Source organism: Oenanthe melanoleuca, chromosome 12 (genome assembly GCF_029582105.1).
Source record: "Oenanthe melanoleuca isolate GR-GAL-2019-014 chromosome 12, OMel1.0, whole genome shotgun sequence".
In the NCBI taxonomy this organism is placed as follows: domain Eukaryota; kingdom Metazoa; phylum Chordata; class Aves; order Passeriformes; family Muscicapidae; genus Oenanthe; species Oenanthe melanoleuca.
The window spans coordinates 14,677,578-14,690,362 of record NC_079346.1 but is presented as its reverse complement, the minus strand read 5'-3'; the positions used below and the strand labels follow the sequence as shown (position 1 = coordinate 14,690,362).

The 12,785-nt window shown below is 45.5% G+C and overlaps 2 protein-coding genes across 3 annotated transcripts in view; both read left to right on the top strand.

Moving 5' to 3' along the window:
* SFMBT1 (Scm like with four mbt domains 1) overlaps window positions 1-7,050 on the top strand; it is a 69,764-nt gene extending 62,714 nt beyond the window's left edge. Inside the window, exons 18-21 of the mRNA XM_056501245.1 lie at window positions 88-266; window positions 386-631; window positions 856-984; window positions 1,668-7,050. Of these exons, the coding sequence (XP_056357220.1) occupies window positions 88-266; window positions 386-631; window positions 856-984; window positions 1,668-1,808 (695 nt within the window). The 3' untranslated portion in view covers window positions 1,809-7,050. The remainder of the gene's footprint in view (window positions 1-87; window positions 267-385; window positions 632-855; window positions 985-1,667) is intronic.
* Window positions 7,051-10,271: 3,221 nt separating this feature from the next.
* The window catches only part of STIMATE (STIM activating enhancer), a 36,274-nt gene continuing 33,760 nt past the window's right edge, over window positions 10,272-12,785 (top strand). Inside the window, exon 1 of one of the 2 annotated variants that reach the window (XM_056501241.1) lies at window positions 10,272-10,501. In XM_056501241.1, coding sequence (XP_056357216.1) covers window positions 10,333-10,501 — 169 coding nt within the window. In that variant the 5' untranslated portion in view covers window positions 10,272-10,332. The remainder of the gene's footprint in view (window positions 10,502-12,785) is intronic. The other variant, XM_056501242.1, reaches the window with a different exon arrangement.

Here is a 12,785-nt window from a genome sequence, read left to right as displayed (position 1 = left end):
CTACTGATTTTCCTGATGAGGGGCAAACATAACTAGTGCCACTGAAGGTGGATTTCAGCACTGTGCTCCTCTCCTCTGTCCTGGTAGCACACTATTACGGCAAGCGGAAAAACAAGCGGATAGGCCGGCCCCCGGGCGGCCACAGCAACCTGGAAGTAGCCATGAAGAAACCAAATAAAAGACGGAAGAGACGAAAACATTTCTTTGTCCATAAGAAAAAACGTTCCTCTGCGTCTGTGGATAACACTCCAGCTGGATCTCCCCAGGTAGGGCACTGCCAGCAACGCTCACAGATCTGGGATGTGGTCTTGGCTTCATTTGAAATAGCAAACGTGGTAACTTCAGGGTTACAGCAGCTTTTCTTCTTTTTTTCCTAACTCCTCAGGGCAGTGGGGCAGAAGAGGAGGATGACCAGGATGAGGTGGATGAAGAGTCTCTGACTGAGGACAGCACCTCAGAGCACCAAGATGAACTGCTTGAAGAATCAGAGGTGTCAGAGAAGAAATCCCTCTCATCATCTCCCAGCCAGAGTGAACTGTCTCATTCCCTGGCTCAGGAGCGAGACAAGAGGAAGAGGAAGCTCAGGACCTTTTCCTTTTCTGATGATGAAAATAAACCTCCTTCACCAAAGGTAATTTGCAAAGTAGATTTCTGCCCTGACTTGCTCCCTGCTGAGCAAGCACCAAATCTTGGGAGTATTAACCCCAATATATGTGTTCTCTGTTACCCTGTGAAGGGCATTGTGAAAACTCAACAGAATAATTAAAATCCATGATGCTTGTTATGGTTGTGTCTTAGGACTGTAATAAAGACTAATCATGTGTGATATTTTGGGAATTCTTTTGGCTTGTCTAGGACATAAAGATGGAAGTTGCTGAGAAGCTGCAGCTGGACAGTAACCCTCTGGAATGGAGCGTGGCTGATGTGGTACGATTCCTCAAATCCACTGACTGTGCTCCCCTGGCAAGGATTTTCCTTGATCAGGTACCATTTTCTGTCTGTTAAATGTTGAATTTGTCACTTGGCTTCTTACCCTCTAAGGAGTCAGACTTTTTTTTAATAGGGTACTGAGGAAACAAACACTTGTGCAATCTGCAGCAGTTTGAGAAAGGAAAATTCAGGGAATGACCAGAATTTTTCAGGTTTCTCACTGCTGGAGGGAGGATATTTTGTCCTGCAAAGCATCTGAATCCTAAAATTGCAAATAATGCCTACAACAAAGCACCATGACAAGAGGCACCATTTTATTTGCATCTTGGTTAAAATTTGCCATAAAACCAGTGTCTGTTAAAACTGTACTATCAGAGCTAATGGTTTGGGTGGTTTCTGGTGGTGGATATTCCAGATATACTTCACCTTGTGGAACCTCTATTTCTATAGAAAGATGCAGTGGTTGGTTAAGATGACTTTCTGCATGACATTGTTTTTTCTTGTTGGGTTATATTTTTTGCAGTACAATCTCTTGAGAGTCTGTGCCTCAGTGGGTTTGAGCTGGCATTTTAAGAAAGGAGTTAATTTATTGTGAGAGAGATTTTTAAGCTGCCTGGGGGAGCATGAAAGAAACATCTAATTCACAAACTGTCACAAATCTGAAATTACAGCAGGTCCAAACTAAGGAGCAGAGAGAATAACAACAAAGTCACTATAGAATTTTTGTCTTCTGGCAGGAAATCGATGGCCAGGCACTGCTGCTGCTGACCCTGCCTACTGTTCAGGAGTGCATGGACTTGAAGCTTGGACCAGCTATTAAACTCTGCCACCACATTGAGAGGGTCAAACTTGCCTTCTACCAGCAGTTTGCAAACTGAGGAGCAGCCAAGTCAAAGTGGACTTTTGAAGCACAACTACAAAAACAGGCTCCTTCCTCTCTAGCAAGTAAAGCCAAATGAACTTAAACTGAGGCCCTGGTGACCTAAAAGTGTATCAGCCTCAATTTTTTCTGTTTCAACAGAAGGAAGACAACATCTGGAGCAAAATGCCAATGCAAACACAGGGGCTACTCTACCAGCTGCCAGCTCGGGAACACAATAGTCTCTTGCTCTATGGTTCCCTTTTTTTAATGTATTTTTTAATGATTACAGAAAAGTCTCCTCTTGTGGGAAGTGACATTTCAGTAGTTCTGTTGGCACGGAACTTTAAAAGGAGAAACGGATCCTGTTTACGTTCGCATGTAGGCTGCCAGAAGTAACCTTTCTGTTCCTGTTGTTTCACAGAATCCCCTCCCTCCCTGTGGATGAACACTTGCTTTACCACAGCACTGACTTTGGAATGTGTTCTTTGCACATTCGTGTGTTAATGTTGAGATTTTTAATGAATTTGTTCATTGTTAGGACAACAATGTGGCCACAGGGTTCTGAATGTACAGTATAGCAAGAGTGTGGTTCCTTTTGAAGTATTTTTTTTGTTTATTTTGGTTTGTTTCACTGTTGTTGGTTTTGCTTTTGTTTTTACTACCTCTGTAGCCTGAACAGTAGAAGTGATGAACTAAAAAGGGAGGGAACTGCTCTTTCTGGACACATGGTCCATACCTGCACAGCAGTGTCACTTCTGTGGGCATGTCCAGAGTGCAAACCAATGTCAGCACACAGAGCTTCTGTTCCAAAGCTTTAGCTGAAACTTCTGTAGGCATAACCTGGATGTTTCCTTTTTTCAGATGTCAGAAAACTTTATTATTTTGCACTTCTCTTACAGGCAAGCTGTAGGACATAAGGAAGGAAAGAGAAAGTGCCTCTGCATTTTCTATATTTGAGTTGTCAGATTTTTATTTTTTTTCTTTATTGTATGAAGTTATTTCCTTTTTCTTCTAGCAAACAATTGGGCCATGTACATAGAGCCTGTCAGCAGACTTTTGCTTTGCTACCTGAACATCTATTTAGAGAATACACCAAGGAAACTGCAATCAATAGAGGACTGCAACATAGCTCTGCCAGTGTTTGCATTCTGGAAACTCTTATGAGCTTGACTTTGTATTTTTAACTATCTACAGATGCTCAGGATCAGACTTGATGAAAATTTGGTGGGTTAGCAAGGGATTTGTGTGCTTTTATTACAGAAAAGGAAAAGGACCAGTGAGACATCTTAGTTCCATCAGTAGACTCACATTAGGACGAAGTGCTGATTTTAATTTTCCAGGGTAATAAAACCTAATCAGCCCCTTGCTGTAGGACAGTGCTCTACACTTTGAGTAACAGGGCTTACATTACTTTCCATTAAAGGTGTGGGGAAACTCACATCAGGCTCAAGATCTGCATCAAGTAAGTGTTGAGTTTCAGCTGGCTTGCATTCATTCACTCTGCCTGTTCTCAGAGTGTTTGGAGGAGCACAGGCAGGAGCTGGATGTGTGCAGCTCTGCTCCTTTATGTCCTGTTCAAATCCATCTCTGCAGGAAGCCCCTGGCCTATGAACACATTTGAGTTAGGAAGGTGCTTTCTGCAGGAATGGGTTTAGGGAAGATGCAGTTATTGGGTTCTGATGAATGGGGGCTGCTCTGGTCAAATGGAGTGATTCAAGTGTCCCTTAGGCCCAGTGTGATTGGCCATTCCAAGGCTGTGAGCTGCAGGATTCAGCAAGGATGTGCTCTGTAGGCTGAGAGCTGAGCTGGCACAGCCTGTGACTGTGCCTGCCATGCTGGTGTTGAGGGGGAGCTGCCTCCAGTGAAAACTGCTGGGACTAAGCAGAGCTCAGTAACTGGGGACTGTTGCTTTTGCCCCTTAGAATAACTGCCTAGTCAAGGCAGAACTATTCACACAAGTATTAAAATCAGATTTTTTTTTTAATCAAATTGTGAATGTCAGACTATTAGTTGAATATTTCTGAGGGAGGGCAGTGTGTAGCTAGGGCAACTTTGCTCCCACATTGTAAGCAGAGTGTGAAGACACAATTAAATTGAAATCAAAATCACCAGATATAAATGGATGTTTTGGCTCTTCATATTGTTCTTGGATCATTTGCCTGTACTCCAGTCCCTTAGGACCAACTCACTTATAAGCCATTAGGCTTGAAAAAATTTCTAAACACTGCTGCTTTGCTGTCAGCATCTTGTCTTGAGAAATTTTGACCAGTAGAGAACTTCTGGACTGGAAGATGATGCTTATGGATCAGTGCAGTAGAATCCCAGAGTTCTGTTGTCCTGATGCCTTGCAGGATTGGCCTGCAAAACCAAGCAATTTTGATTCCATCTTTTCCCATAGACAGATAGATGTCTTGTTAAATAGTTGTCAGGAGAGAACAGAGCTGAAAGTGTAATTTAGTGGACCTGTTAACATGGTGTCTGGGGTTTTAAATACAAATGTCATACTCCCTTTTCTCAGTAAATAAAGCAGTCAGCAGTTTCAGCCATTAGTGGGGTACTTACTGGTCACCTTTGGCATGTTTTATAGGTTGGATTTTTCTGCCTTGTTTTGGGAGGCACTGACAGTCTGGTCCCAATGGGATCTATTTTTGTTGAGATTTTCAAAAGGGATGTTTTCATTTTTGTGAAATGTTTTTATGCTGCACACGGGTACTGTACACTCTGTTTCCTGGAAAAAATGCACTCTGTTTTATTGCTGGATTTAAAAGGGATAATTGGGGCTTTATCTTGATGGATGGTGTTTCTACTTGACTCTGTTTCAAGTTCCTCTTGCTCTATGTGTGGCAGATGACACAACTGCACTTACCTGTTCATCTTACTCCAGTGAGACTTGAAATGAGCTCATGTGCTGCTTTAGTCGCTCTGTTTCTTCAAAACTGGATTTTGTGTGGCTGGTGGCTGAATCTTGGATTTGGGTGACAGCAATGTTTTACCATCAGAAATCGCTGGGACTGCAGTAATTTAGGGTTCAGGGGTTTGTGTGTCCTTTAGCACATAATACAGTACAACAAAGCTGGAGTCCAGGAGAAAGGCACTGATGTCCTACAAATGTCTCCATTACAAGAAAATGAACTCCCCACTGAGCTTTGTGTACTGTTAACGTGGCTGGTAACAGGAGTTTACTCTTGGCTTAACCCACTGAGGGTTTGTGTTCTTGCTTGTCATATTTTCATATGCATTGTGCAATCCTGGGTTTGCACATCTTAGCTTTAGAAACCTGGTGGTGTCACTTTGTGCTAAGCGTAGCCATGTTAGGCAGGAAGATTTTATAGGGTCACTGTTGTGTGCTTTCTGCATCAACTCAAGGATTCTGTAACAGAAGTATTTGACCTCCAGAAATGCCATGGAGGTTTAATGTGGTAGAACTATCCCCAAAGCACAAGCAGTTTGCAGTCCATCCTAAACTGAAAGCAGTCCTTCCAGGAGAGGAGGGGTACAGCACTGATCTTGGTGAATGAAGACTACTTTTTTTCCTAACTCTAAACATTTCTGAAATTTCCTCCTTGAGGAACAAAATAAAAGGCAGATTAATTTCTGTGTTGTATAGAACTCCAGGAGTGTTTGCAGTGTCTCCTGGGATTAATGGAAACAGTACACACAGAGTTTGAGAGTGGTTTTAAAGATTACATTCTCTGTCACAACTTTTAGCAGTATTTTGTTGTTGTTTTAGGATTTGCTAGTGTTTGTTCTTTATTCCAGTGATGCTTTAAAGGAGGGAAAGAGTATTTAGCTGCTAGGTCCACAGAAGTGTAAATATATTTACAGTTGATTGGACTGAGCACTCCATTCTCCTGTATGAAGTACAAAGTCTTGGTACTTCATTAGCAGAAAGCCCAGTGGCTTGTGAGATTTTTGAATGTAATGGAATAGGCTTCAAAACTATTGAGCTCGATTTGGAGACTGGATACCTTTGGACCAAATCTGTTGTTACTAGATGAAGTAGCCTTACCAGAAAGCCAAAAATATGATCCTGTACAAAGCTACTCCTTAACCAGTCCTGTCACGAAGTGTCAGCTGGTTGCTGCCTACTGTGAGCTCAGATTACCTGAAGTAACTAAGCACAAAGACATAGGCTTGGTCTGGAGACTGCATATGTAGGATGAATCTCCCCTTCCAAGGGATTGTGTGCTGCCCCCTTGTTTCAGTGCTGCCCCCCCTTCCCCAAACATGCATGTAGCCTTGTTTTCAAAGGCAGCCTTTTGGGTGAAGGATTGCAATGGGACTTGGGAACGCCAGAGACAACAAGCCTCTTTTATTGTTGTAAAACCAAATTACCAATCTGTATGAAACACAATGAAAATGAGTTAAGGTTAGTGACACTTTGTCTCCATGGTCATGGCATCTGTTCTGAAATGCACCAGAAATGCAAGTGGACTTTTGATGAGAAGACAAAGTTGCTCTGTTCAGGTGCCCAGTCAGCAGTGTTTGGCTCAGCTTTAAGCCATGGAAGTGAGCAGGTCTTGCACTGACAAAGTTCCAGGGCAGTGGAACAGCACAAACAATGGAACCCCTGGCCTGGCACAGCCTGGGGGGAGCAGCCCTGGGGCTCGGGGACCGCTCATGGCACAGGGTCAACACTGAGCTCTGGGCACAAAGGAGTTCTCACCCACTCTGAAAGTTGTTGAGCACCAGTTTCCAAGAAACTTCATGGCAAAACAAACAAAAAAAAATCTGGAGGTGTCATGTTTCTCCTCTCATTTTTTTTTTTTTTTTTTATTTCTGTTTAAAATAAATTTAAAATAATCTCTATTGACAATCAGAGGTCTTCTAGGAGTCTCTGCCCAAAAGGGTGCCAGCTCCTCACCTGTGGGCCTCTTTCTTATACTAACTCATTGGAACTGATGCACTTTTCCTGTATTTTGCCTTTTTTAATTAGCTGCTTTTTCTTAAACAAAGATTTAAATGCATATTGTGTTGTGTCCCTTCTGCTTGTTTTATCTTTCTTTAACTTTTAAAAGAAAAAATATATATGCAGTGAGACTGAAGTACTACATGGAAGAGAAACATGCACAAGAAAATATGCCTATTAAGTCCCACCATTGTTTGAGCAGGTGTAACAATTTAATCAGAGGATTTTTTTAAAAAATATTTTGGATGGATATTTTACTTGTTTTGTCTGTAAATAGTGTACAAAAGTTTGTGTTATATGACAGTTTTAAGTGGTTGTAAGAAAATTAAAAAAGATACTTAAACTGTTACTGATGGCTTTGGTATTAATATCATTATATATACTGCTGCTCACCGTGAGCAATTTTCCATCTTGGAAAACTGTGGAAAGCTGTCTGGCACGTTTCATTACTTGCATAAAAGGTAAATGCAAGCCACATAAATACCCCTGGAGGGGCTTCATGTTAAAGAGCTTGATTGGGTTAATTCAGTTCCCTCAAATGCAGGAGTCCTCTTTTATCAAAGCTTCTTCTAACATAACAGGTTTTGTTTCACAGGGTGCTGAGGACAGGACTTATAAATTGGAATAATTTTCTTTTATTGCTGTATTCAAACCTTGGAAGCTACTTGATACAATCCACTGCAAACCTTGCAGGTGCTGCAGCTCCTTCTGGATAGTTTTGTAAGGGTTAGTGCTGCCCCAGCAAGCTAAAATTTTAAAACCAGCTGCTGGCTTTGCTTCCTCTGAATAACATGAGAGTCCACAGAATATTTCAGAAACAACTTTGCCTTGCAAAGTTCTTGATTCCTTACATGGCATTCCAACAGATTGTACTCAGTACTTGTTTCTTGGCTGCACTTCAGTTACCTTGAGCTGACTTTACACTGGGTTCAGAAAATGCATAGGAGTGGGATGAAACTGATTTGCTTAACACTGTCTTTAGACCTCTATAAATATGTGGGATTTAACATAAATCTTCTACTTGCCTTCACAGATCACTGTCTGCTTGAGAGAAATCTGAAGGTTTGTGAATAGTTCATAGCAGGAGGCAGTGATTTGTCTGCCACAGGTTTCAGAAGGGCTTATAGGAGTCATGATGAGATGAAACCCTTGAAGAGGTACTTTGGGGGAATGATCTGGTTTAAAGCATGGAATATGGAGTAATATGAGGCAAAAGCCCCTTGAGTTCTGTTCTCAGACTCATGTCTGAAACATAGTTATGTATGTAAATAGCATTAGGTAAATCTTTAACCAGTATTGGGGTCCAAGTCAGGTACATGTGTGGGATATCTAATATTCAGCAGCACCTGTGAAAGCTAAAAATCCACCCTGGTCTACAAGCAAATAGATCAAGTCCAGATTGCAAATGCAGTACTTGGTGGCTGTTTCCACTGTGTGCAAGGGGGAGAAAAAGCAGCCTGCTTTGGTCCCTGTCTTTTCTGTTAGGTAACTATTTGCTTTCCTGAGCTCTTGCTTTTGGCAGCTCAGAGCAGAAGAGTGTTGACCAGAGGCACTGGACAGAACATTTTGGCTGTATGCTCTCTAGGTCAGAGAGCTAAGAGCTTTTCTTTTTCTAGCTTCCAGACATTTATGACACAGCCTAAAAACCAGAAAAATCACTGTTGTGTGCCAATACTGTTTGGCATCACCTGCCAGGAAGGACAGTCACGTAGGTAGGTTTGTGATGTAGACACAACAAATGTTGTTTGAAGAACTATTGATTCATGTGCTTGGCTTTGCTTTCTGGGTCACATTTATAAGTGAATTCATATTTAGACAGGGATTTTAAATTATTTAAAGAAATTAAAGAAATTGTGTAAGAAAGCAATACAATGCAGCATGACCTGGGTTGATCCTGCACTAAAAATAAGAATCTAAACTTGATGCAGCTCTGGATGGTAAGGATGAAGAGGAGTACTGCACAATGGTCCAGTTTCACAGTTTTCCAAATGAAAGTGCTGACATATTTTGTTCAATCCATTGCAGCAGGGGTTCCCCATATAAAAGACAAAGGATTTTTGCTAAAAAAACCCAGGTCATAGTTTCCTCTTTCTAGTCAATAGCAGCCTTGCCTGACCCTGTGTGCTGTGGGCTAAACAAAGCCTCAGGTGCTGTGGTTCTGACCTGGACAGTCCTCGGGGCTGTGGTGAGGTTTAGAATTCACAGAATCACTGGGTTGGAAGAGACCTTCAAGATCATCGAGTCCAACCCATACCCTAACACCTGAACTAAGCCATGGCACTGAGTGCCACATCCAGTCTTTTTTTAAACACATCCAGGGATGGTGACTCCACCACCTTCCCAGGCAGACCATTCCAGGACTTCATCATTCTTTCCATGAGAAACTTTATCCTAATATCCAACCTGTATTTCCCTTGGTGCAGCTTGTGGCTGTGTCCTCTCGTTCTGTCAGTCCTGCCTGGAGAAAGAGACCAACCCTACCTGCTATAACCACTTTTCAGCAAGTTGTAGAGAGTGATAAGGTCTCCTTTTCTCCAGGCTGAACAACCCCAGCTCTCTCAGTCATTCCTCACAGGGTTTGTGTTCCAGCCCCTCACCAGCCTCGTTGCCTCCTCTGGACGTGCTCAGTGTCTCAACGTCCTCCCTGAACTGAGGGGACAGAACTGGACACAGCACTCAAGGTGTGGCCTCACCAGTGCCAAATACAGGGGAAGAATGACCTCCCTGCTCCTGCTGGTCACACCATTCCTGACACAGGCCAGGGGCCATTTACCTTCCTGGCAATCAGGGCACACTGCTGGCTCATGTTCAGTCAGCTGTCAACCATACCCTAGGTCCCTTTCTGCCTGGACATTGTCCCCACTGCCACACCATCCCCAGCCTATAACACTGCAGGGGATTATTGTGGCCAAAATGCAGGACTGGGCACTTGGATTTACTAATCTTCATCTTACTGGACTCTGACCATCCAAGATCACCACATGCTCGTAGTGTCATCTGCAAATTTACTGATGAAGGACTCAATATCCTCATCCATGCATCCATGTCATCAATAAAAATATTGAACAGGACTGGCCCCAGCACAGACTCCTGAGTGACACTACTGGTGACTGGTCACCAGCTGGATGCAGCACCACTCACCTCCACTCTCTGGGCCCAGCCATCCAGCCAGTTCTTAACGGGCGTAGATGCTGGAGCCGGTGTGTGGATTCTGGAGCCGGTGTGTGGATTCTGGAGCCGGTGTGTGGATTCTGGAGCCGGTGTGCGGGTGCTGGAGCCGGTGTTTGGATGCTGGAGCCGGTGTGTGGATTCTGGAGCCGGTGTGCGGGTGCTGGAGGCAGACAGCGCTCGGCAGCGGCCCGCAGCCCCGGGCACTCCTCTGCCGCGCTCCTCGGCCCTGTGGCAGCCCTGGGGGTGGAGCGGCCGCTGCCGGGGATGCGGGGTCGCGCTCCTGCCCCGGGCCGGTCGCTTTCCTGCCACGGGCGGAGCGCGGGGCCGGGCGGTGACGCGGCGGGGCGGTGCGGGCCGGGAGCGGGGCGGGCAGGGAGCGCAGGCGGCGGCGGGGCGGAGCGGAGCGGAGCGGGGCCGGCACGGCCGCCATGCGCCGCTGAGGGCGCTGGCCGGGCCTGCCATGGGGGCGCCGCCGCCCAACGGCAGCCTCGGCCTCACGGCCGGCACCCCGCGGCCCAACGGGGTGCCGGGGCCCGGGGACCGCGGCTGCGAGAACGGCGCCCTCATGGACAAATTCGGCATCTTCCTGCAGGGGCTCCTGGGCGTCGTGGCCTTCAGCACCCTCATGCGTGAGTGGCGGGGCCGCGGCCTCCGGCCCGGCGGGGAGCGGGCGGGGCGGGCCGGGCCGGGCTCGGTAGCGAGGCCGCGGCCGCGCTGGCCCAGGCTGGCCCAGGCTGTCCCGGGAAGGGCCGGGCTGTCCCGGGCTCCGGGCCGGGCAGGGCTCGCAAGGGCCGCGGCCTCGGGGGCGCAGCCGCCGGCGCCGCTTTGTGGGTGCCGGCTGAGCTGGAGCGGGGCCGTGTGGGGAGGCCGCGGAGGCGCTGCCTCAAGTCCTTTCGTTTTCTTAAACTTGCCTTCCTAGTGCTCGTACCCGTGCTGATAGAATGTTTTCGGGTGGGCGTGTGTTCTGCTTGGAGTGCCGCCAGCAGGAGGAGGTGGTGTGTGCGGAGCCGCTCGGGTTTGGGGTGAACAGAAGTCACGGGTTTGGCTGATCGGTTTTACCGCAGGTGCACTTTGTCATATCACCAGCAGCAAAGTCGCACTTGTTCCAGTCGTGCCTCCCTTCCCTGGAGAGCCGTACCTGGGAGCTGGAGCAGCCCGAGAGCTGTGTGTGCCCTGACAGCTCAGCAGCTCCTTGCACTGCTCTTTGACTGTGCTGGGAAGGCAGGGAAGGTCTCTGTGGCTCCAGCCCTGCGGTGAGGGAGTCACAACAACAATTCTGGTGGCTTTGTCTCTATCCCATGCTCTAGTTAGTATCCTTTGGGTGGAGGAATAGAAAAGAACCCCAGTGCCATTACCCAGCTGACTGTGACCTTGCTGGTAGCAAAAAAATGGGAGAGGAAATAGAGAACATCAGGGACATGTTTTATAGTTGTATCTAAAGAGGAAGATCCTGTTTACATTAGAACTGCACTGATGCCTTTTCATGCTGCTGTCATACTATTATGGTTAACTCAGACATTTGCTAACACGTTATATTTGCATGCCTTAGTGTCTCAGTCACTATTAACAATTACATTGCTCTTCTAAAAGCTATGTGTGTAGCTGGCATCCTGTGGCTGAAGGGCAGCAGTGATCAGCAGTGTAGCATTTGGTCAGTGGCAGCAGCCTCATAATTAGAAGTTTTAGCAGTTTCCAAACAGAAGTACCTCTGTGTAAGAAGGTGATGGGTACATAGTGTTGGTTTTAGATTTAAGGGATACAAATAGGTAATTCTTATGGATTGGGCATCAAAAGATGAAGAACTACAGATGCTAGTTGTCAGGGTGTTATCTTTCTTTCTGGAAATAGTATCTTTATGCATATAACAGTGGGCTAAGCAAAGACAAGAAAAAGTGAATATAAAATGTAGGGACTAGAAAAATGAATATCTTGTCCTTGGCTGCACTGTCTGACTTGGTTAGGTATTGTTAAACCATGAACTGTAAGGAGACTGTTGATGCAGTTGTGGCAGAAGGGAGTGGAAGGAAGGCAGCCAGTTCTTTCAATGGACTGGTGAGAAAAGGAGTCTGTGTCCAAAGCAGACTAGGCCAAAAACACAGCAACTTATCACTCTTAAAAGCAAGCACATGTATTGAAAAACAGAGGATAGGTTTGTTTGTCCCAGCTTTGCCAGCCACATTCTGTTCCAGAGTATTTTGTGCCTCTCCCTGAGCAGGAGGAGAAGCTGGTGACACCACATGGGTCTGTTACACTGGTACAAGAGCAGCTCTTGCTCTATTAGGGGCTGTTTTGTGCAAAAAATCTGTTTTTCTGATAGCTTTGTATGGGTCTTTCTGTCCACTGCATCATAAAGTCATTCCAGGACACCTTTTTATGTCATGTGCAAAACACCTGATGTGTTGTTCCAAACCCTTTAAATTTTCCTCAACAAATGGGACTTTTTGTGACATGTGACAGAAAAGCAGGAACTCGTGGCTGAGAACAGAGGAGAGTGTGACCTCAGCAAACATCTGGGCACCTACACAGCAGTTCCTGGAGGGATGACACAGCTGCTGGAGCTGCATCACAGAACTGGTTGCATTTAAGCTGGAGTAGGTCTGGTCCTGGATCTGTCTGGCACAAGAGAGGCACTGAGGAAGAAACAAGTGGTTGTTTGAGATTTGTGACTGCAGTCAGGCCCCTTTGGAACAGCAGTAATTCTCTGTGTGCAGCTGTATAATTTCTCCAGCTCTTGTCTTATCCATGACTGTCTGGTATTTAAATTTAATAAGGAGGAAGTCACTTGTCTTTCACTAGTCTATTTTTTTTTTTTAAAGGAAACACTAGAAGACAATGTTCTAATACTTCAATCGTGATTAATGGCACTGAACCCTCTGTAGTAAAAGAAATTAAAGTAATGGCACCAGAGGTACA